Source organism: Bubalus kerabau, chromosome 11 (genome assembly GCF_029407905.1).
Source record: "Bubalus kerabau isolate K-KA32 ecotype Philippines breed swamp buffalo chromosome 11, PCC_UOA_SB_1v2, whole genome shotgun sequence".
Lineage (NCBI taxonomy): Eukaryota > Metazoa > Chordata > Mammalia > Artiodactyla > Bovidae > Bubalus > Bubalus kerabau.
In genome coordinates, this window is record NC_073634.1 from 39,717,039 (window position 1) to 39,741,990 (window position 24,952).

Here is a 24,952-nt window from a genome sequence, read left to right on the forward strand (position 1 = left end):
CACAATGGTTGCAATTAAGATGAGCATCTCTGTGAAATGAACAGCCCTTCCACAAATGGATTGAGGGACACAATGATTTAGGAGTCAGAAAGCTGAGGGCTAGACTAGGGATTTATTACCTAACAGCCTGACCTTGACTGTGTTTTTCTGACTTCAATGGCTTAAGCTGCGAAATGAGATCTCTTTTACCTTTGCCATGGAATCCAGATCTAGCAATTTATTTTAATAATTCTGGAAAGAAAACATTCAGGCTGAAGGGATGAGTTTGATTCTTATTGAAGTAAAGAGGTTTCACAACTTTTTGTTTTTCTTGGTAAAATCTTCACTTTATTTTGGTTCTTTTCTTTGCCTTTGGCTAGCCGGAGAACAAGTGGCCATAGACATAGTCCATGGATTATATTCTTTTCACCCTTGGAGCAAGGAGTCCCAAAGTGGAGCACTCTGCCTCCTCTGAGCAAATGCCTGCAAATGAAAGATTTTTAATTAAGTCAATTCAGTTATTATAAATTGAATTAATCTGTAATTTTGGCATATCATGGGAAACTATTTATGACTTATGCCAGCTGACCCTCATCCAAATTTCCATGGAAATAGCCAAGTATATACTTGGACTGTTCTAAAATTTCCAGCTGCTTTAAATGTGATATTGAACCTAAGAAACCTTCTATTAGTAAAATGTATTTGAAATGTGTTCTCAGGTGCTCAAGAGGTAGGCCTAGCTTGAAAAAAATTAACTGAAAATATTCCAGGTGCAATAACCCTGGGATTTCCCTCAAATTTCTTTAATTGAAACCTCTGATATTATTGTTGTTTCTACATGAAGTCACATGGGGGAAGATACTGCAAAAAGTTCTGCAGTTTTACATTTTTTCTTCTATGAGATAGAGACTTACATCAGGAGGAGTGGAAGTAGTTATATTCTCCTGAATGATCAAATAAAATTTCTGTTCAAGAGATAAATCATATAGTACCGATTTATTCATTGAATGTATTGCTGTTAGAAGTATGAAGCTATTTCAGATGAGCTAATAGTATATGAGAGAAGCTACCTGTGTATTTTTAACAGGCCCAACAGAAGTGCAGACACCATGACGACATTGCATGCTTGGTGAACATAATGGCTGGTTGGCCATATTCATAACATTTGAGTTAATCTGTGCAAACTCACACATACTACTGCAGAAATGACTTTTGCAGGGCAGTCATTGCAGTCTGCAGCAATTACAGCATAGTACCAAACAGGATGGAACCACCAGGTGTTGATAAGTAGAATACGTTTACAGAATTAGTCATCCTGAGGTGACCCGGCCCATCACTGATGTCCTTGAGACAGTTGCAAACTTGCTACTCATTTTACCCCAGTGGTGGTGTGATTATTGGTTTCTTCCATTAATATGGGAAATAGGATTGTATCTGATGTATACTTGGTGCTTTAGGTAAAGTATACATTCAGCTCTCAGTATTCAAGTGGGATTGGCTCCCTGTGGATACCAAAATCTGAGGATGCTCAAGGCACTTATATAAAATGGTGTAGTGTTTGCATATAATCTATGCACAATCTCCTGAATATTTTAGATCATCTCTACATTACCTGCAATACCTAATACAATGCAAATGCTATGTAAATTGTTGCTGGCACATGGCAAATTCAGGTTTTGCTTTTGGAACTTCCTGGAATTAAATATATATTTCAGTCTGCAGTTGGTTGAATCTTTGGATGTAGAACTGATGGATACGGATGGCCAACTGCATAATCTGAAGTTAACTTCCTTCTTTGGCAAATCTCTGAATCAGTAATTTGCAGCCCTTTCGTATACATCCTTTCTCACCATTCTAAAAATCTGCTTGTTATGAATTTATGCATTTCCAGTTTGTGATTTTTCTTTTGACTTTCTTATAGATTTTATCCTTACCATGTAGATTAAAAACTTTTTTCAAGTAGGTATATTTATCAATATTTTCCCTTTATGCCTCCAGATTTTACATAATAGAAAGATCTCCCCACTCCAAGTTAATAAAGAAGGTCTCCTTTGTTCTTATAGTATTTTTAGGATTTTATATTTTTAAAATTTAAATCTTTGCTCCTTTGGAATTTACCTGGTTGTGTAGCATGAGACATGAATCCAGCTTAATTTTATTACAAATGACTCTCCAGCTGTCTGAAGACAATTTTTTGAGTTGTTTTTCTTTTCTGCACTGATTTCAGATGCCGTATTTATCATATACCATATTCTGTATGCACTGGGGTCTATTTCTAGACTTCTTGTTCCATCCTATTAATTCACTTGTTTACTCTTGTATGTAGCTTTACATTAAAATGTGTAAACCCCTCATTTCTATTTATTTTGGGGCCTTTCCTTGCCATTTTTTAAAACTGTATTTTGATTTGCTTGTCTGTCCCTCACTCCTTTCTCAATTTTTGGCCTTCATATTGTAATTACAATAAATTTCTAAATTAGCTTAGGAAGGACAACTTGATGAGGTTGAGACATCCTATCTAAAAACTTGGTATGCTGTTCTCTTTGTCTCCTCCAGGAATGCTTTAAAATTGTATTTGTAAATCTTACATATTTCTTACATTTTTTTCCTTAGATATTTCATCTTTTACTGTTGCTATTGTAAATAGTCTTTCTCCATTTCACTTTTAAACTCATTGTTTGTTCATCTGAAATGTATTGATATCTATATATAGTAATTCTGTATCATGCTACCTTAACTAAATTTTCTTGTTTATAGTACTTTTCCAGTTGACTACATCAGATTTTCCATAATGATCACAAATTGTGATAAATTTTATTTCCTTTTCTGAATTTCTATACTTTTAGTTTCTCTCTCTTATTAACAATATTGTCTGTTAAATAATTGTGACAAGCGAACATCCTTCTTTGTTCCTGACTTTAGGGGAATGCCTTACTGTTGTCCCAGTAGTCATGATGATCACTTTAAGACCAGGGTATATTTTATCAAGATAAGAAAGTGTCCATCTAATTTCTTTATTAAATTTAAACCTATCTCTAAATAATAAAGCCTTGGTGCTGCTGCTAAGTCACTTCAGTCGTGTCCGACTCTATGCGACCCCATAGACAACAGCCCACCAGGCTCCCCCGTCCCTGAGATTCTCCAGGCAAGAACGCTGGAGTGGGTTGCCATTTCCTTCTGCAGCGCATGAAAGTGAAACGTGAAAGTGAAGTCTCTCAGTCGTGTCCAACTCTTAGCGACCCCATGGACTGCAGCCCACCAGGCTCCTCTGTCCATGGGATTTTCCAGGCAAGAGTACTGGAGTGGGGTGCCATTGAGGGGTGTGTATTTGCAGTCTCCCTAGCATGATAAGATCAAAGTTCTAAAAGGAAACTGAAGACTTTTTAGTCTACCTCACTCCTATCATGAGTAATAAACTGAATCATAGTAATAAATTTTAATGACTTCCTCCAGAAGTCACAAATTAGACTAGAAAACAAGCTGGAGCTAAAAATCATTTTATCTTAGGTCTCACACCAGTGTTCTTTTGGATACACAAAATTAACACTGAAAAATTTTTATAAATATTATTCTCCTCCGTTGTACATTTTGCTTGAGATTTTCCGGTTTATCCCTTTATTTCCATCATATTGTTGGGACCTCATATGTGCTTTGGCTCTGCATTCTTCCCCATTGCCAAGGAGCCAAGTTTATTAAGGATTTTTAGACAGTGACATAATCCCTTCCCTACTCAGAAGACCTCTGCTATTTGGTCTTCTTGGACAAAGTGTGTTGTCTTCCAAATACTTCTGGTTACTCCTGGAATTAAGGCTAAAAGCTTGTTGGAGCCACTTGAACACCTGAAAATATGCTTCAGCTGTGACAATGGCTTTAGCAAAGAGATGTGAACCAACAGATATGTCAAAAAATGCCACTGTGTCTTATATTCATTTTTAGGTGGTATTCATATTGCTGGGGAAATTAGGTCATAACATGTTTACAATCCTTAAAGGAAAAAACAATCAGAAGTATTGTACTTCTGATTTTGATGTGTCATAACTTTCATTAATAAACATCAAAATTAGTAAACATTTTATATGCTAAGAAAATTTGTATACAAATGGGAAAAATCATATCCATTTGGCAAATTATTTTCTACTGTAAAAAAGATATTAGTAGCATTTCTACCTGTGTATAGTTACTGGATTCTGGAGTCAGACTTGGGTTTGAATCCTGGCTTTAAATGAGTCCCATTTTCCTAATCTGCAAAATGGAATCAGGAATGCCTTGTAGAGTTTTATAAGGATTAAGAGAATAATGTACATGAAGTGCTTAGGAAAGTGAAACTATGATGTAGCCCTTAATGAATGAGAACTGTTATTAGTATAGCCAGTTGTTAAGGGCTATAATGGACATGGGCATTATGGAAAAACATAATGGACATGGACCAACAGACTGGTTCCAAATCGGGAAAGGAGTACATCAAGGCTGTAAATTGTCACCGTGCTTATTTAACTTATATGCAAAGTACATCATGAGAGATGCTGGGCTGGATGAAGCACAAGCTGGAATCAAGATTGCTGGGAGAAATATCAGTAACCTCAGATATGCAGATGACACCACCCTTATGGCAGAAAGTGAAGAAGAACTAAAGAGTCTCTTGATGAAAGTGAAAGAGGAGAGTGAAAAAGTTGGCTTAAAACTCAACATTCAGAAAACTAGGATCATGGCATCCAGTTCCATCACTTCATGGCAAATAGATGGGGAACAATGGAAACAGTGAGAGACTTTGTATTTTGGGGCTCCAAAATCACTGCAGATGGTGACTGCAGCCATGAAATTATTGCTCCTTGGAAGAAAAGCTATGACTAACCTAGACAGCATATTAAAAAGCAGGGACATTACTTTGCCTACAAAGGTCCATCTAATCAAAGCTGTGGTTTTTCCAGTAGTCATGTATGGATGTGAGAGTTGGACTATAAAGAAAGCTGAGCACCAAATAATTGATGCTTTTGAACTGTGGTGTTGGAGAAGGCTCTTGAGAGTACCTTGGACTGCAAGGAGATCTAACCAGTCCATCCTAAAGGAAATCAGTCCTGAATATTCATTGGAAGGGCTGATGCTGAAGCTGAAACTTCAATACTTTGGCCACCTGATGGAAAGAACTGACTCATTGGAAAAGACCCTGGTGCTGGGAAAGATTGAAGGTGGGAGGAGAAGGGGATGACAGAGGATGAGATGGTTGGATGGCATTACCGACTTGATAGACATGAGTTTGAGCAAGCTCTGGGAGTTGGTGATGGACAGGGAAGCCTGGCGTGCTGCAGTCCATGGGGTCACAAATAGTTGGACACAACTGAGTGACTGAAATGAACTGGACTGAAGGGCTATAATAAAGCCTGCTGTTTTTCTTTAAATTACATAAAATTACAGGTCATGGAACTAATATAACTATTTTGACTCAATTGATCTATAATTGCAGAACAGCTCAGTTATCAACATAACCTCCTTTCTGAGATTTAGAACTAAGACACTTGTGAGGATTTGACTGAAATCTGCCCTGGCTCTTGTTTCTTGGGAATTATATGGACAGGTATGGAAATTAACACTTAACCTAAAACATCAAGCCTAAAATTATGTTATCACCTTTTTAAAATTAAGTTTTCAGTAGCCAATTAATTTTTTCTCATTGTCCACTCAGTGGAATAAACTAGTACAAAAGACTAATATGATGCATACTCTACACATTAGAGCTAAAAAGGACTCAGGCATTTTTTGCTTACATAATCATTAAGTAATTTTGGAGTGCCTAATTTTTCCTAAACATATGTATCCTTAAGGATATATAGATGAAAAAATAAATTCCATACTGTGAAGAAGCTTATCATATGGTATCTAGGAAGGCACTTAAAAGCCACCTTCATATAATATATGCCTTCCTTAGTACCCCTAACCTTTTGGTGTGGGAAATAGTGCTCTTGCACAGTCCTGTGGAACCCTATGCTTGCCCTTATTTTAGTGTTTTATGCTGTACATTGTCTTCTATGCAATACTGTAGGCTACTTGAGGACAGGGGCCATGTATTACTCATCACAGAAAAAAAAAATAGCTAAACATGATCTTGACCCTTAAAATTGATAAAAAGGGCATATAAACTGCTACCACATATAAAGAACTAACAGATATAAACTTGTATGAAATAAATTCTATGGGAAGTAGGAGGTTTCAGAGGCTATTTAGGGGAGATGGCATTTGAATTGAATTCAGAAGGAATGGTTGGATTTCCAAACATAAGAAAGTGAGGAAGAGAATCCACGATGAGGGAACATCATGAGCAAAGGCACAGAGGCAGGACTGCATATGGGCTGCTTGAGGAACAGCACGGACTCCAATGTGAGTGGACTCTGGCAAGAATGTTGGGCAGGGGCTTGACTGGAACTGCCCTTGAATGCAGTAATAAGGTGTTAAGACTTTCTTCTGTAGGCAGTGGTGTTTTTGTCTTATAACTTTATTTCTGACTGTGCTGGGTCTGCGTTGCTGTGTGGGCTTTTCTCTAGTTGCCATGAGCATGGGCAACTCTCTAGTTGCAGTCCATGGCCTTACTGCAGTTGCTTGTCTGGTGGTGGAGCACAGGTTCTAGGGCACACAGGCTTCAGGAGTTGCGGCACTTGGGTTGTGGTTCCCAGGCTTTAGAGCACAGGCGCAATCACTGTGGTGCGTGGGCTTAGTTGCTCAGTGGTATGTGGGATCTTACAGATTAGGGATCTAACCCATGTCTCCTCCACAGTGGTGCAAAGATATTTGTGCAAAAGGGATTAGATCACTTTGTCAGTAGTGTGAATGATGGGAAGACAAAGATCAGATTCAAGAAGGGAAGCCTGGAGATTTCTAGTAATATAGACAAGAGATGTTGAAGTAAAAACAGAGAAAGGAAGAGAGCAATTCTGGAAACACTGTGCAAATGGACAGGTCAGACCCTGGTCTTGGACTGAGGGTTGGAGATTCCAATTTGAGTCCTTTTCTCAAAGGCGATGGCAGAAGCTCTGGAAGTGGCTAAGGTCACCTAGGGAGAGCAGAGATAAAGTAAGCTGGGGAGGCTACGGAACCTTGGGGAAGGCTTATATTTAAGGGTAAGTAAATCCAGATTTAGAAGAAAAGATATTTCAAACTTACTGAAAAGATGAGGAAAACTGTGTCTTCAGAATTAATTGGTTTGCCTAGTTTGGGGGCTTCCCAGGTGGCTTAGTGGTAAAGAACCCGCCTACCGATGCAGGGGACCCGGGTTCAATCCCTGGGTCAGGAAGCTCAGCTGGAGGAGGGCATAGCATCCCATTCCAGTATTCTTGCCTGGAGAGTCCCCATGGACAGAGGACATGGCTGAAGTGACTTAGCACTGGCACTTAGCACAGCACTAGTGTATGGCAGAGCCCTTTAGAACCCAGCTACCAGGTGTCCCGACTTACAACTCGTGCACTATTCGTTTAACACTCTAGACCCTAGTTTAATGCCAAACTGAAAAATCCAACCCACCGCCTCTTCCATCCTCATCTATTTTGGTAAGACAGACTAAACTTGAATTTTAGGATTCTGAAATTGAATCCTATGTCTCTTTTGCTTCCAGCTACCAATAGCAAAGAGAAAATTTTGCCATTGGAAAATTCAGGGCAAGCCATCCATGTGGATGCCATTTAAAATTAAAATGTGTGATATGAATTGATAGTTTGTAAAAAGTCTAATTAAATCTACCTTATGTTTCAAAGGCAGTTAGTTGATCTTATATATTATTACATGTTTTTATATCCTTCATGTTAAAAAATCTGCCATTTTAAGCTCTGAAGTATCCTTATTGTCCCAATATATCTTGTAATATACAGAAATGGAAAGATTTTGTTCATATAAGCCAAACTAAATGCTTTCTTTAGTTTTGCAGAAGATTTTGTTGCTATTAATATTGCTGTCTTCTATGGCATGTGCCAAAGGTATAGTTTGAAATTCTGTTTTTAACTCAGTGAAATATTTATATCTCAAATAAAGGGAGGGCTTAGAAGAAAGGATATGAAACTGATACAGACCATTTTAAGAAGCAAGTATATGAAGGGGCCAAGTCTCAGAAATAGCATCATCTTTGCTGAACAACAGAGTTAAGTAATATGTGAATTTTATCATTTATTTAGCTGGAAGAACCAAGCTTTGAAAATGAACTATCACAAGTCATGATTAATCAACTGTTTACAACTCAACTCTAATAAAAGTCAGTTGACAAAATGAGCAGGAGCAATATAAATACTAAAGGTTGATGTCTCATACCAAGATAAAAAATTTACCCCCAGGAAATGGATTTTAACCATTTGTGGTGTAGAAAATGATCTTATTAGAAATCTAATACATGGACTTATAGCCTACCCCCCCAAAATCTGAAACATACTTTTAAATTGGCCAATCATCTTCTCACATTAAAGTTCCAGAAAAATGGTGGTTTTTTTTTTTTTCTTTGCTTACTTTGGGTTTCTTTTCAATTTTTGTTTTTCTTAAGTAGGTATATTCTATTAAATATGCATATAGAAAAATACGTTTCACAAGTGCACAACTCAAAGAAGCACTGGAAATTGAATACACCCATGTATGTAGCATCCAGATCAAGACAGATATCTCCAGCCCTTCAGAATCTACCATCACACTCCCTTCCAGTCATTGGGATACCAGCCCTTCCATCCTCTGCAGCTGTTGGGGAGACAGTGATCATGGGTCTCTGATATTTCTGCCTATTTTGTGAGCAGAGATACTGCCTGCCTTTGTTCAGAGTATCTCTTCAAGCTTATTTAGATAGCCTTGAAAGACAACAGAGAATGTTTTTCTCTACAGGAAAGGGCAGTTTTGCTTAAGTCTTGAAAATATAGAAAAGTTGTATTTCTTACTATTGTCTTTTATTATACTGCTTGATGGGACTTCCCTGGTGGCTCAGATGGAAAGAATCTGCCTGCAATGTGGGAAATCCGGGTTCGATCCCTGGGTCAGGAAGATCCCCTGGAGAAAGGAATGGCTGTAGAATTCCATGGACAGAGGAGCCTGGTGGGCTACAGTCCAACGGGACCACAAACAGTTGGATGTGACTGAGTGACTAACACTTTCATACTGTTTAATGAATTAAAGATGTCTCCCTTCAGTGCAAAGGGTAGGCATGTTCACTCCCCGTTATGAAAGATTGTGGGGCCCTAAAGTCAGGTGCCTCTCCTGTGATGCCACCAGTATGTGTGCAGGTGTCACCTGGCTTTCTTCATATTGCAAAATTAGGAAGCAGGGTCAAGAAGTCTATTGACATAGACTTTTGAGTTGTAAGGTTCTTTGTCTATGACTCAGCATCCATTAACTAGGCAGACTAAAATAATAGTTTGTAAGCAGAATAAAATCTCAGACTCTTCACTGTTCTTTGTAGAATCACTATTTCAACTTTTACCACCATAGATTTGTTTTATCTGTTTTTAAAATTCATATATAAATGGAATTGTACAGCATGTACTCCTGTGTCTGGGGCTTTCCAGATGGCTTAAGTAAAGAAATCTAGTGGTAAAGAATCTATCTGCCAATGCAGGTAGGTATAAGAGACCCGGGTTCAATCCCTGGGTTGGGAAGATCCCCTGGAGGAGGGCATGGCAACCCACTCCAGTATTCTTGTCTGGAGAATCCCATGGACAGAGGAGCTTGGTGGGCTGCAGTCCATAAGGTCACAGATTTGGCCATGACTGAAGCAACTTGGCATCCATGCAGTCTTATATCTAGTTTCTTTCATCCAAGCTCATGTTTGTGAGATCCCTTTGTAATATTTCATATAAGCAAAGTTTTAAAATTTTCTCATAGCATTCCATCATGTGACTATTTTAAAACTTACTTTCTCTGCTGTTGATGGATTCTGGGGGCAGTTCCCTCTAATAGAACTGTGCTGTTATAAACACTTCCATGCATGTCTTTGTGAATATATATGTATGTATTTCTGTTGGGTATGTTCCCAGAGCTGGATCAGAGGGTGTGCATAGATGCTGCCAATCAATTTTCTAAAGTATTTGTACCAAGCTACTCTTCCAATAGCAGTGTTCATGCATTCTGATTTTTCTGTGTATTTTTCCACCCTTGCTATTTTCTATCTTTTTAGTTTATTTTTTTTATACTGACATGCTTTTATTTTACCAACATGCAAATAAAGAAAGAAAAATATGCCAGTGGTACACTTCCAGTTTTACAGAGAAACCTCCCAAGTATTTCTGCCATTCAGAGAGAGAGATACATCAATTATTAAGTTGTTACCAGGATAAATTGTGAAGACAGTCAGAGCCACAAATTTTTGTGTGTTATTTTTCCATAAAGACAATCATTTCCAAAGTCTTCAGAGTCTGGCAAGACCAAGTTATTCAATTTTACTTCTAAAGATACAGTTTTAACAGAAACAAGTTGAAAATCATCATGAATATTCACAAAAATTTCCATATTGTACAAGAAAGAGATTAGCATTCTTTCAAATGTTCTCAACTGAAAGCAAAAGAAAACCTATACAGCCGCATCTTCCCAGTAAACAGAAACAGAGAAAGTAATAGGGTTTTACTAAATACTAGTGAAATTAAGGACACAGTATTAATCTTCCACACAATTGCATTGTTTGAATTTCTTTAAAGAACCCATCTTTCAGCAACATAGTTAGCATTTCAACTACCTTCAGTTCTCCCATCCCAATCCTAAGAAAAATATTTCTCCTTCCATCACCACTGACAAGAGAAGATACCCTTCCTTGCAGGCTCTCAGTCAATCCAGTTTTCATTCTAGGCCCATATTTTCCCTGGGTCATTTCTGCCTCTGGGCGTCTGTTCAGTTTTCTTTCTTAGGGCGGGCAGTTGCCCCAGTCTCTTCAGTTCTCCCATCCATTCATTCCACATACATCTACCTTTCTTCCAACTGTCTGGGTATTGCTGGGATGGGTGAGGGCTGGGAAGACGGCAGAGAGGAGTAAGGGCTCTGGTAGTCTCCTTACAGGGCCATCCCTCTGCCTCTTGAAATAGTAAAGACCCAAGTTAAACCGGCTCCTTGTGGCGGTCGTTCTGGCTTGTCTCAGGTCAGATTTGGAGAGGGAAATGGCAGCCCACTCCAGTATTCTTGCCAGGAGAATCCCATGGACAGAGGAACCTGGCAGGCCATGGTCCATGGGGTAGCAGAGAGTCAGACACGACTGAAGCGACTACGCACACACACACGTTAAACCGCGAAGCCTGCTTCTGCAGATGTTTCTGAGCTACCACTTTTAATAAAGAGATGGGACAGATATAAGAAAGAGAGGGAGAAAGAGAAGAGGAACTGTGCCTGCCCTGGCACTGCTGGCTCTTCATCATGTTCAGGATGAAGAAGGGAGACAAGTGAAAGTATCTAACCTTTGTATGGCTTTACTGGTTGAGGCTGAGAAAACCTGATACTTGTCAAGGACACCATCATTATCCTTGCCATGTAAATGAGTCTAACTTATCCCCTCAACCACTTGCCTGACGGTAAAAGTAGGGTTCCTGAGTGATGGTGAGGAATTGAGTTCTTTTAGAGGAGAAATACTGGAGTGGGTAGCCGTTCCCTTCTCCAGGGGATCTTCCAAATCCAAGGATCAAACCCAGGTCTCCTGCATTGTAGGGGGATTCTTTACCATCTGAACCCCCAGCAAAGCCCAGAGAAGAAATAGAAAGGTCTTTTACATGCTGACAGGAAACCTGGGTCTACCACCAATTCTGAAGATTCTTGTTTACCAAAAACTACAAAGTGGACCTAACGAGGTCTAGAAAATGTTCATCCAGCAGGGGGCAGCCTAAGGGGGTGGGTGTTGCATCCAGTTGCAGGCAGCAATAGGTGATCAGAGAAGCAGGAAGAGCAATGGGGTTGCATAAATCAGAGACCAAGCAGCCCACTGCTGTTCTCTCTTGACTTTATTTAATGCCCAGCAGTTGTCCACAGGCCATGTGAAAAGCAGAATGAGTAAAACAGGCTCTTAAACATAGCTGAAAATCCAGGTGGTAGTAACTAGACCAGAAGCCTTGGGAACAGTGTCCAAGCAGTGCTGACAAAGGCAGAGAAATCTACATTTGTTTGACTTAGAAGAAGGTGAGCCACCATGGTACCGCATGTAGTATTAACACAGGACATCAAGAAGACCATGGGGAAGTGGAGCAGCATGGCCACGAAGGTCTCAGTCGTGAAAGCTAAGAGAACTGAATGTCCACGGAAGGTGTAGAAAGGTCAGCACAAAACCAGTAAAAGGCATACCCTTGCTGTAGCCAAGGCCCAGGTCGGGCAGGAGGTGGCAGGGGACCTGTGTGGGAGTATTCCCAAGAGCAAAGGTTAGCCAGATTGCAACCCAGGGGGCCTGGGGGTCTCCACTGGTTCCCTTATCTGGAGAAGTCTAGCTCTATGGGGCGCTTTATCCAATAGGTAGTATTGCAGTGCCTTTGGCCAGAGGTCCTCTTTGATAATCTCAGCAATCCTGTCAGACTCTGGAAGGCTGTTGTCTGAAAACCAGGCAAAAAAGCCACACATGAGGTCTTGGTTCCTATAAAGGAAGACCTGGGCTTCATGACCCGGGTGCCATATGATTGGAGTGGAAAGGGAGACCACTTGGCTGGAGGGTGTGACCTCATATCCCTTCACAAGCCACTTGTTTCTGAAGTATGGGTTTCTTCGAAAAAGGAACTTGAATTTATAGCCCATCCTAGGATGTCTGAGCTCCTTCACCTCCAAACTGGCTAAGTAGCTGAATATCTCTGCATCTCTACCTCTAATCAGGGCAGATAGCTGCGGGTGGTTCCGAAAGGCAGTGACCCAGAAGCCGGGGATGTGCCGAATGACGTGCTTCCTCCACTGGAGGTAGTGTTCACGCACGCGCCTGTACCTGCGCTCCACCCGGAGGAAGGCCGGGTCAGCCTGAGCGTCCCCAGCGTCCACTTCCAGCTGGTTGGAGTCCAGGGCCTTCAGGTGGGGACCCTCACTCCGGGTTGGGGGCCCTGCGTCGTCCTTTGCTTCCTTTACCCCTCTGTGTTCCTCCACTGCTTCCCTTTCCTCACCCACCTGCTTCTCCACTTCAACCTTCTCCTCCTGGTTCGCTGCTTCTGAGAAGATGGGGCCCCTTTCGGTCTTTGCTTCCGCAGCCTTCCGTCCAGCTGTCAGCTCAGACTCTGATCTCCTGGTGTCACAGGTTTCTAGGGCCTTCTCCCCACCAGTTTCACACTGAAAACCATTTTCCAGTCTGCCGTTGGCTGCCCCAGAGGCAGAGGTTGCTTCCCTGCCCTCCCTGGGTGGCCCGACCTCCTCTAGTCCCACTCGGGCCACTCCACGACTGTGAGCCCCAGCAATTGGGAGCTGGGGAGTAGGGCTGGAGTCCGCGGGGGCCTGGGCTGCGCCCCCCTCCTCCGGAAGCTGGAGCGGTGGGAGCGCAACAGTCTCCACGCTGCCCTCACTCACCTCCACCAGCACCTGGGTTTCCTCTAGAAGCTTCTGGCACTGCTGCGGTCCGGTTCTCCCAGGGCGTGGTCAGGAGTAGTGAAGGTATGGGCTTAGGGAGGAAGGATCCCTTGGCTCTAACAGGGACGCTCATGTAGGCCAGCCTGACCAGCTGTTTGTTGGCATCTGTTTTCCTCACAAAAGACTCATTCATGCAAACCAGTGGATTGCGCCACCCACCCTGCAGTCTCAGGAGACCCACCCTTCAGCTTCCCGATACTCACCCCTCAGTCTGTAGACACTCCGCCTCATCTAGTCTAGTTCTGTAGGTTTTGCCATCCTTTTTATTCTCATGTGTGATATTGTCACACAGTGGTTTTAATGTGCATGTACCTAATGTCTGAGGAATTGAGAATCTTTCACGTGGTTTTGATTTTACCATTTGGATATCCGCTTTGTGTTAAGTCTAAGAGTCTTTGCTCCACGTTTTCTATTGCGTATTTTGTATTTTTTGTGTTGTAGGGATCCATTGTACATGCTAGATACAAATCATTTTTCAGATCTGTATATTGCAAATATCTTTTCCCCTCTGAGTTGCTTTTTCACTATCTTGGAGAAGGAAATGGCAACCCACTCCAGTGTTCTTGCCTGGAGAATCCCAGGGACGGCAGAGCCTGGTGGGCTGCCGTCTATGGGGTCACACAGAGTTGGACATGACTGAAGTGACTTAGCAGCAGGAGCAGCAGCAACAGCAGTGATGTCTTTTAATGAACAAAAGTCTTTAATCATATATTGCAGTTTATCATTTTTCCCCTTTAGATCAGTGCTTTTTGTGCCCTGTTAAGAAATCTTGCCTTTCTATTATTGTTCTCATTTATATCTGCAGTCCATTTGGAGTTGCTTTTTGCCAATGGTGTGATAGGAAAGATTCATTTTTCCCCCATATGACTGTCTGAATGACCAAGCAGTATTTATTGAAGGGAACATCCTTTCCCCAGGCATAGGGTTTTAAATGTTTCCATTAAAAGTGACATATGTGATTGGTCAGAGCTAATCAGATGGCCTTGCCTAACTTTAAGGGGTCAGAGAAGTAAAACCTTCCCTGAGATTGCAAGGAGAAGGAAGCTGAAAATACTGGTGAGCACTGTATCACTCATCATAGACTCTAAGTTGAGTAGTGTATACAAGACCAGCAGAGTTAGGCCAAAGAAAGGAGAGAAAAGGTAATGATGAATATAAAAGGAGAAATTAATGAAAGACAATAAATAGTATCAACCAAAGATTAATAATAAAAGGAGAGAGAATAAACAATATTTGGAATGGAAAATACAGTCACAGTACTGATTTAAGGAAATATAAGAGAACATGTTGGACAGACTTACACTAGTACATTTTCAAACTTGGATGAAATATAAGAATTTATGGAAATATAACTCAACACTGAAATGCAGTGAAAAAACTAAATAGACATAGAAATAAACAGAATCAAGGGTTAAAAAAAAAAAAAAAACTTCCTACAAAATTAGCATGAGGCTAAATGGTTTGAGACAAATACTTCCTTAACCTTCAAGGAACACATTACTGTGTGCCTGTGGCATGCCTACTACTATTTTAGGCTCTTAGGATATATATTATTAAACAGAACAAAGATTTCTTCACTCTTGGAGTTTCTAGCAGAGGAAAAAACAATAATAAAAAAGTTAACTATTGTAAAGTAATTAGCCTCCAATTAAAATAAATACATTTAAATTAAAAAAAGTAAAACATATTAGAAAGTGATAAGTGCTATGGATAAAACAATACATAGTGTTGAGTAAGGGAATTGAGAGTTGTGGGGGTAGGGAATTGGGAGCAGACTGTGGTTTTGAAAGGGTAGTCAGACAAAAGGGCTTCCCAGGTGGCACAGTGGTAAAGAATCAGCCTGCCAGCGCAGGAGATGTGGGCTTAATCCCTGAGTCAGGAAGATCCCCTCGAGAAGAGAATGGCAACCTACTCCAGTATTCTTGCCTGGGAAATCCCATGGACAGAGGAGCCTGGCAGGCTACAGTCTCAGTTCAGTTCAGTCGCTCAGTCATGTCTGACTCTGTGACCCTGTGGACTGCAGCACACCAGGTTTCCCTGTCCACCACCAACTCCCGGAGCTTGCTCAAACTCATGTCCATTGAGTCAGTGTTGCCATCCAACCATCTCATCCTCTGTCGTCCCCTTCTCCTCCTGCCTTCAATTTTTCCCAGCATCAGGGTCTTTTCTAGTGAGTCAGTTCTTTGCATCAGGTGGCCAAAGGATTGGAGTTTCAGCTTCAGCATCAGACCTTCCAATGAATATTCAGGACTGATTTCCTTCAGGATGGACTGGTTGGATCTCCTTGCTGTCCAAGGGACTCTCAGGAGTCTTCTCCAACACCACAGTTCAAAAGCATCAATTCTTTGGCGCTCAGCTTTCTTTATAGTCCAATTCTCACATCCATACATGACCACTGGAAAAGCCATAGCCTTGACTAGACGGACCTTTGTTGGCAAAGTGATAGCTCTGCTTTTTAGTATGCTGTCTAGATTGGTCATAGTGTTTCTTTCAAGAAGCAAGCACCTTTTAATTTCATGGCTGCAGTGACCATCTGCAGTAATTTTGGATGCCACCCCCTCCTAAAAAAATAAAGTCTCTCACTCTTTCCATTGTTTCCCCATCTATTGGCCATGAAGTGATTGGACCAGATGCCATGATCTTAGTTTCTTGAATGTTCAGTTTTAAGCCAGCTTTTTTCACTCTCCTCTTTCACTTTCATCAAGAGGCTCTTTAGTTCTTCTTCACTTTCTGTCATAAGGGTGGTGTCATCTGCATATCTGAGTCTACAGTCTATGGGATCACAAAGAGTTGGATGTGATTGAGCACAGTCAGAGGAAACCTCACTGAAAAGATTTTGGCAAAGATTCAAAGAAGAAAGGATTTAGCTCAGTGGATATCCTGGAGAGGAGCATTCTAGGAAGAAAGGGGAGCTAAATAGAAGCCTTAGGACAGGAACATGCTTAGGGTGTTCAGGGAATAACCAGAAAGAGATCAATGTGACTGGAGCAGGGTGAATGAGAGAGGCCAGATCAAGCAGGATATTACATGATATTGTAAGAAGTTTGGTTTTAGTGATGTGGGAAACCACTATAGAATTTTGGGCAGAGGACTCAAAATTGGATGCATTTTGCATTTTGCATGGCTCCTGAGTGAAGAATAGACTGTGTGGGGACAATGATAGATACAGGGAGATGTTTTAGAAGGCTATCAAAGTAATCAAGGTGAAGGTGATAGTCCACAGTGGACTTGGGTAGCGGATAAAGTATGATGGTAAAGCCAGCATGATTTCATGGTGAACTGGATACAGGGTATAAGAGAAGGAAAGAAGTCAAGGATGAGTCCATGAATTTTGACCTGAGCAACTGATAGGATGAAGCTGCCAGATGCAGATATAAGGGATGTTATGATAGAAGAGACCTTTGCAGGAAAATCAGAAGTTGCTTTTGGACATGTTAAGTTTGAGATGACTTTGGATGAGAGTTGAGATAACAAGTGGGCATTATGAGACTGGAGCACAACAGAGGTCTAGGGTGGGGATACACACTTGGAAGTAATCAGCACAGATATTTAAAGCAATATTTAAAGCTGGATGAAATCACTAAGGATGTGAGTAGCAATAGACCAAGCCCTAGGGGCTCCAAAATTAGAAGGTCAGGAAGAAGGGGAAGAACCAGCAAAAGAGACTAAGGGGAGACCAGTGAAGGAGGAGAGAATCTGAAAACATGCAGTATGCCGAAAGCCAAATGTGTAAAAGAAAGTTCAACTGTGTGATGTGGTGCTGATGGGTCAAGTAAGATGAGAATTGACCAATGGGTTTTACAACAAAAGTGATGAAGGTCAGAATAGATTTTAAGGGGAATGGGAGGAAAGAAATTGGAGACAGTGAATATTGATATTCTTTTGAGGAATTTGCCCAAAAGGGAAATAAATGGAGTCATCACTTGACAAAAACTGTTTTGGAGGAGTGGTGGGGTGACAGCTTGGCTGTAATGGCTTTTTACATTTTTTAATTTATTTTTTGGCTGTGCTGGGTTTTCGCTGCTGTGTGGGCTTTTCTCTCATCGTGCTGAGCAAGGACTGCTCTCTGGTTGTGATGCGCAGACTTCTCATTGCAGTGGCTTCTCTTATTGTAGAGCACAGGCTCCCAGGTGCACGGGCTTCGGTAGTTGCGGCTCGTGGGCTCTAGAGCACAGGCTCGATAGTTGTGGCCCACAGGCTTAGTTGATCTGAGGCATGTGGGTCTGAATCCCTCCTTGGCCAGGGATTGAACCCACATCTCCTGCACTGGCAGGTGGATTCTTTACCACTGAGCCACCAGGGATGCCCTGTGATGTCTTTAAGAGAAAATCCAGAAGGGAGAAAGTGAAAATAGCAAGTATATATGACTCTTGAAGTTTTGCTCCAAAGAAATGGGATGATGGCTGGTGGAGAAAGTGGTTCCAAAAAAGGTTTTTAGAATAGGAGAAAAAGAAGTTTGTGTGCCTGCTGACTCAAAATTGGATGCATTTTGCATTGTGACAATGTGAGTGATTCAGCAGCGGGCAAAAATTAATGATGTAGGAGAGAGACAGGAGAATCATTGGAGGGATGTCCTTGAATAGGTGAGAGCAGATGGAATCTAGTGCCGAAGTAGAGGAGGAAAAGTCAGCCTTTAGTAGGAACATGACAAGGTCACTGTGGGAACCAGCAGGAAGGCAAAGTATGAGGGTGTAGATGCTGTTTGGTGGGTAGAAGTGATGATGGAATCGATGAAATTCTCTTCACATCGCTTCTGTGTACTCAGTAAAGGAGAAAGCAAGATTCAATTCAAGTGAGAGAGGGGATGAGGTAAGGGGCAGAAGGATTCTGGGAAGAGACAAGTAGGAAATACTTGTCTGGAGGATCGAAGAGTAACAGGACGATGACATGTGCTGTGATTGTCAAACAGCATTAAGATCATGAATTTGAATGAGGCACATCAGTGTAGTTGTGAATTTTTCTGCAACCACATTCAGTTTACAGGTGCAGCATGAAGAAGCAGAGCTGGATTTAGAACTGAAGCATGAAGGGCAAGAGAATGATTATAATCATGGATCTGAGAATCTAAGCTAGAGCAATAAAAGACATAGGAGTGGCGGCAGTGAAAAGGTGGCCTGATCAATGGATCACAATACCCAGGAAATCGAAGGGTCCCTGGGGTCAAGTACCAAAGGAAGCTACAAGGATGAGAGATAGTGGTCTCAGAGTGGACTGCAGGAGATGGTTAGGACTTAACTCCTCCATCCAATTAGGCCTCTAATGAGGCACCTTGAGGACAAGGTCATTGTAGGGGAGGACGTCAGTGAACCAAGAGGCCTGGGTGGGAAGGATCACCAATGTGCATACTGAAATCACCGAAAGAAATGAGAATAAGCCAGTAGCTAGAATCCTTGAGAAATGAGGGGGAATGACATGAGCAGCAAGCATGCACGGCATTAGGTGATCTAAACTGATGTCAGGAGATTTAAAGCTGGGTCTGTATTTTAAGATTAATTATCTAACATCACCACCTTTGGCTAAATTAGTTAGAAGGCAGGTACCTTTAGAATTTCATATTAACGTCACAGAGCCTATATTATATATATTTCCTTAAAGTGTTCAGAAGAAAGTCACATATATTAGCTGATCAAAAATAAGAAATGTGTATGTTTTTTTAATTGGAAAATTAGTAGTGATAACATTCTTTGAGTTCAGTGTGAAATGTTATTCTCTTTGGGGGTCTTTTATTTTTCTTGTGTCCTACAGTATGGACTAGAAACTGCTGAAAAGAACAAAATATGATTTTTATTTGGGGCTTGAAACACTCTGACTATAAAAATTTTTTTTAAGATGAGTAAAGAGAGCTAGTGGGCTTCCCTGGTGGCTCATAAAGAAGCTGCCTGCCAATGCAGGAGACACAGGTTCGATCCCTGAGTTGGGAAGATTCCCCTGTAGAAGGAAATGGCAACCCACTCCAGTATTCTTGCCTGAGAAATCCCGTGGACAGAGGAGCCTGGAGGGCTACAGTCCATAGGGTTGCAAAGAGTCGGACGTGACTGAGTGACTAAACAACAACAAAGAGAGCTGGGACAAAATCTCAACTAGAGACAGGAAGAAGAAAGGGCAGGGGGTGGAAAAGAGAAAGGATAGAAAAGAAGAAACATGAGTAAAGAAAGAAGGTGGCTTTTTGAGGGGAGTACAGTTTAGCTACAAATCTGCACATCATCGAATTGTGAAGTATTTAAATTTTCTGGGAAACAGAAACAGCATGATGTTTCCAAAAACTAAACTTAATATAAGATGAATGAAGAGAGCCTGTGAATTGTATAGTCTTATTTTTCTTTGACTCCTCAAATATTGTTGTTTGGTTCTTAGTTGTTTTGAAAGGAATCTCTTTCTTGACCTAAATTCTTTAAACAAGTGTGTTTGTTTAGTGACTTAACATACAGAAATATTGTTCTTCAGGCTAGGCCACCCAGTTTGGAAAGCCAAGGGCATCAGTGCATTATGTTAAAGACTCAAAAGAGCGTTGGTACACAAGAGAAGGAGATGTACACTTTGTTAATTTTCTCTGTTTCCCAGAGAAAGACCATTAAACTGTGTTTGCAAAGGACATGGTAAAAAAGAAGTTTTGAGTGATTAACCAAGTAGCTTTGTAGCTGCGGTCATCTCTGCTGCCTCTTAGAACTAGCATATAAATATAGAGAAGTAGGGAGAAAATATCTGAGTTAACAGGGTGTGGGTAATGATTTACCCTGGGAAAGTTAATCATTATGATTTAGTAGTTTTCTACCATTATAGCACTGACAGAAAGCAAATATACATTCCAGTGCCTAATGAAACTGTAAAGAGGCTGAGGTCTGTGTACGGTGGCGGGTGGAGCTAGATGGCAGGGGGAACCAAATCAGCCAGGGACACACAGAGCCATTTCAAAAATTTAAAATGTGAGTCAAAACACTATATAAAATGTTAATAATATCTAAATGTTAAACATACATAATCATTCTAGACTGAGATAAATTAAAAATAATGAAACTGATACTATAACAAATGAATGAAATTTAGTTAATCATGAAAATTGAAATAATTTTATTGGATCTTTTAAAAAATAGTGTGATTTTAAAGAGCAAAGTCCACTGACGGTGTCATCATTGCAATACAAGTGTAGTTTTGGGGTTGAAATTTCCAGCAGGTTTAAAAACTCAGACTCTATACTAGTTGCAGAATGGTGAACAGAGTTTTGCTCTAATTGCTGTTAGCGTTTTCTTCTTAGCTGTTATTTTAAAATAATTTCTCTTTTTTATTTTTTTCTTAAGAAACAGCGATATTTTTATGCTTTAGCATATTATATCCTCACTGCATCCTATGAACTAGATACTATTATTAACCTCATTTTACAGATAGGCAAACTGAGGCACAGAAATAACAAGTAATTCGCTCATAGACACATTGTTGTTGTTGTTCAGTCACTCAGTTGTGTCCAGCTCTTTGCGACCCCATGGACCGCAGCACACCAGGGTTCCCTATCCTTCACTATCTCCACAGTTTGCTCAGACTCATATTCATTGAGTTGGTGAAGCTGTCCAACCATCTTATCCTCTGTCGTCCCCTTCTCCTCCTGCCCTCAATCTTTCCCAGCATCAGGGTCTTTTCCAATGAGTCAGCTCTTCGCATCAGGTAGCCAAAGTACTGGAGTTTCAGCTTCAGCATCTGTCCTTCCAGTATTTTTATTCAGGGTTGATTTTCTTTAGGATTGACTGGTTTGATCTCCTTGCAGTCTAAGGGACTCTCAAGAGTCTTCTCCAGCACCACAGTTCGAAAGCATCAGTAGACATATAGTAAACTACAAAGTTGAGAAATGAACCCAGATAACCAGACTCTAAAGCTCTTTCTGTTAAACACTACAGGGTATACTCTGAACTTTTCTCAGCCTCAGTTTTCTCATCTATGAAATATGGTCAATAAGTCTTCTCTCTAGTGGTGGTTGTAACAATTATAATGTGGAGCTTGCGTAGGGAAGATGTTGGTGCTGCCTTTATCGGTTTCTGAATTGTTTAATTTCTTATAATGAGCATGAATTATTCATGTATTTTTTAATCAAGAAAAATATGTTAAGGCCTATCAGAGTGTCTGGCACAGAGAGACACCCAATAAAGTCATTATTATGTCTGAAAGCAAAGTCAGAGTTTCCATTTAACTCAATAGGGATTTGTCATCTCCAGAAGCTCAGGTTCAAAGGGAAGAAATAAGATAGGGGAACAGCTAGAGGAGAATTCAGGTTACGGGTTTTTACTTGCCAGTGAGTAGAGCTTGTACATCTTGAAGTAAGGACTGAGAACCAAGGGGAGGGACAGAGCGTTGGTTGAGGCAAGTGGGAATTAACGATGGAGCAAAGTCCCAAGGAATTTGGGGTGGGGGGTGTCCTTGGATGAATTAACTTATTTTGGAGAAGATTAACAGTGACCTGTTAGTTGATAGGCCCCATTTTCTTTTCTTTTTAATTAATTTTTATTGGAGTATAGTTGCTTTATTCCAAGGCCAAATTTGTCTGTTAAAGCAGAGACCTTACTTTGCCAACAAAGGTTCGTCTAGTCAAGGCTATGGTTTTTCCTGTGGTCGTGTATGGATGTGAGAGTTGGACTGTGAAGAAGGCTGAACGCCGAAGAATTGATGCTTTTGAACTGTGGTGTTGGAGAAGACTCTTGAGAGTCCCTTGGACTGCAAGGAGATCCAACCAGTCATTCTGAAGGAGATCAGCCCTGGGATTTCTTTGGAGGGAATGATGCTAAAGCTGAAAGTCCAGTACTTTGGCCACCTCATGCGAAGAGTTGACTCATTGGAAAAGACCCTGATGCTGGGAGGGATTGGGGGCAGGAGAAGGGGACGACAGAGGATGAGATAGCTGGATGGCATCGCTGACTCAATGGATGTGAGTCTCAGTGAACTCCGGGAGTTGGTGATGGACAGGGAGGCCTGGCATGCTGTGATTCATGGGGTCGCAAAGAGTCGAACACGACTGAGCGACTGATCTGATCTGATAGTTGCTTTATAATGTTGTGTTAGTTTCTATTGTACAGAAAAGAAGCCCCATTTTCTAAGGTAATAAAAATACCATTTTGGAAAATGAGAAGGGAATTTAAAAATAAATCTATGGTTTTCCTTATTTATCTACCTGGTTCTGGGGGCCATGAGAATAAGTTTTTTGAAGAGAACACATTAGTTTATTTTTCCATTTGTGGCTTGCAATGGTGGAATGATCGCTGGCAAAAGAATATCTTTTCAAGCAGCTTCCCTTGGTGTAGGTCAGGGGGCAGCAAGAGGAGTTATTTCTGCAGCTGGAAAAAAGGTTCAGAGCTGTCTTCCTGGAGTCGGCTCTCATTTCATAGTCTAAAATAGATGTGAAATACTGTGCTATTTGGGAATCAGGGCCTATTCATTCTAAGCACATCTGTTGGTAGCTGTTGAAATTCAAATAAAATCAAATAAAGTCCAAGTAATGTTCTTGCTATACTTATCAATTTCAAGGAGTGTTAAAAAACACATATACAGAAAACCTACACTCCAGTCACTGACAACTAAGACCCAACTTGGAAAGCTTTGGTTTTCTGCCAACCATAGCTACTTTGAACCTGCGCCACCACATTTTAATTCCTTTAAAATGCCCCTTCTTCCCTACTTGAACTTTTCAACTGAGATTCATTTTCATTGCAGAAGTTTAAATATGAACTGTATCAAATAGTTCGGTATTTTGATTCTGATGATTCCACAACCTTCAGTAGTGAAATGAGGTGGTTAGACTACTAAACTCATAAAGACAAGATTCAATGAATGCATTTTTCTCTGTCTTCTCTCTAATTTTAGTAAATAAAAAATTTCAGTTAAGTGCTGTGATTAAGGAAACTTGGTATCTCTATCAATTTATACATGACTCCAATCCGTAAGGGATTTAAGGCATCTTTAAAAAGGCAAACACAAGACAGAAAAATAAGGGAAATTCCTTTTTTCAATTAAGCCATGACTCTGATAACAAGATCTGACCTATCAAATGTATTGAAAGAAATAGAGTCATTTTAAGGTTGTGAGTTGTAGTTTTTTTAAAAAAAGTTAAAATTTTGATTAGTGTTTCAGGTACCGTATTTATATGTCTTTACATGGGAGTTTACAGTGTTCCAAGTAGGTATATCACCCAAGTACTACATGAATTATCTCCTTTAGTTTAGACCTCATAATTACCTTATGAAGTATTATTATTTCCATCTAACAGATAAAATAAATTTCCAAGGTTTACAAATAAGTAATTTGCCCAAAGTCACATAACTGAGTCAGGATTCAAATCCATGTCTGTTATTCTGAGTTATTAACTCAAAAAACTATGGAAAATTCTTCAAGAGATGGAACTACCAGATAACCTGACCTACCTCCAGAGAAATCTGTATGCAGGCCAAGAAGCAACAGTTAGAACTGGACATGGAACAACAGGCTGATTCCAAATCGGCAAAGGAGTACGTCAAGGCTGTATACTGTCACCCTGTTTATTTAACTTACATGCAGAGTACATCATGCAGAATGCTGGGCTGGATGAAGCATAAGCTGGAATCAAGATTGCTGGGAGAAATATCAATAACCTCAGATATGCAGATGACACCACCCTTATGGCAGAAAGTGAAGAAGAACTAAAAAGCCTCTTGATGAAACTGAAAGAGGAGAGTGAAAAAGTTGGCTTAAAGCTCAACATTCAGAAAACTAAGATCGTGGCATCTGGTCCAATCACTTCATGGCAAATAGATGGGGAAACAGTGGAAACAGTGTCAGACTTTATTTTTGGGGGCTCCAAAATCACTGCAGATGGTCACTGCAGCCATGAAATTAAAAGACACTTACTCCTTGGAAGGGAAGTTATGACTGACCTAGACAGCAAATTAAAAAGCAGAGACATTACTTTGCCAACAAAGGTCCATCTAGTCAAGGCTATGGTTTTTCTAGTAGTCATATATGTATGTGAGAGTTGGACTATAAAGAAAGCTGAGTGCCGAAGAATTGATGCTTTTAAACTGTGGCATTGGAGAAGACTCTTGAGAGTCCCTTGGACTGCAAGGAGATCCAACCAGTCGATCCTAAAGGAGATCAGTCCATTGGAAGGACTGATGCTGAAGCTGAAACTCCAATAGTTTGGCCAGCTGATGTGAAGAACTGACTCATTTGAAAAGACCCTGATTCTGGGAAAGATTGAAGGTGGGAGGAGAAGGGGACAACAGAGGATGAGATGGTTGGATGACATCACCAACTCAACGGACATGAGTTTGAGTAAACTCCGGGAGCTGGTGATGGACAGGGAAGCCTGGTGTGCTGCAGTCCATGGGGTTGCAAAGAGTCCGACATAACTGAGCGACTGAACTGAACTGAAATCTAAATTATGCCTTATACATGGGAGGCTGTGAAAGAGAAGATCAAGGACTATAAAAATAAATAGAAATATACT

At 40.7% G+C, this 24,952-nt stretch overlaps 2 protein-coding genes across 23 annotated transcripts in view; one reads left to right on the forward strand and one right to left on the reverse strand.

Annotated features, from left to right (window-relative positions):
• ACYP2 (acylphosphatase 2) overlaps positions 1-24,952 on the forward strand; it is a 190,171-nt gene that overhangs the window by 121,703 nt on the left and 43,516 nt on the right. The gene's annotated exons all lie outside the window — the stretch shown is intronic.
• On the reverse strand, positions 12,319-13,725 carry TSPYL6 (TSPY like 6). Its single transcript, XM_055539258.1, has 2 exons — positions 13,676-13,725; positions 12,319-13,489 (listed from the first exon to the last, which is right to left on the reverse strand). Exons 1-2 carry the CDS (start codon positions 13,723-13,725, stop codon positions 12,319-12,321), a joined length of 1,221 nt encoding a protein of 406 aa, XP_055395233.1.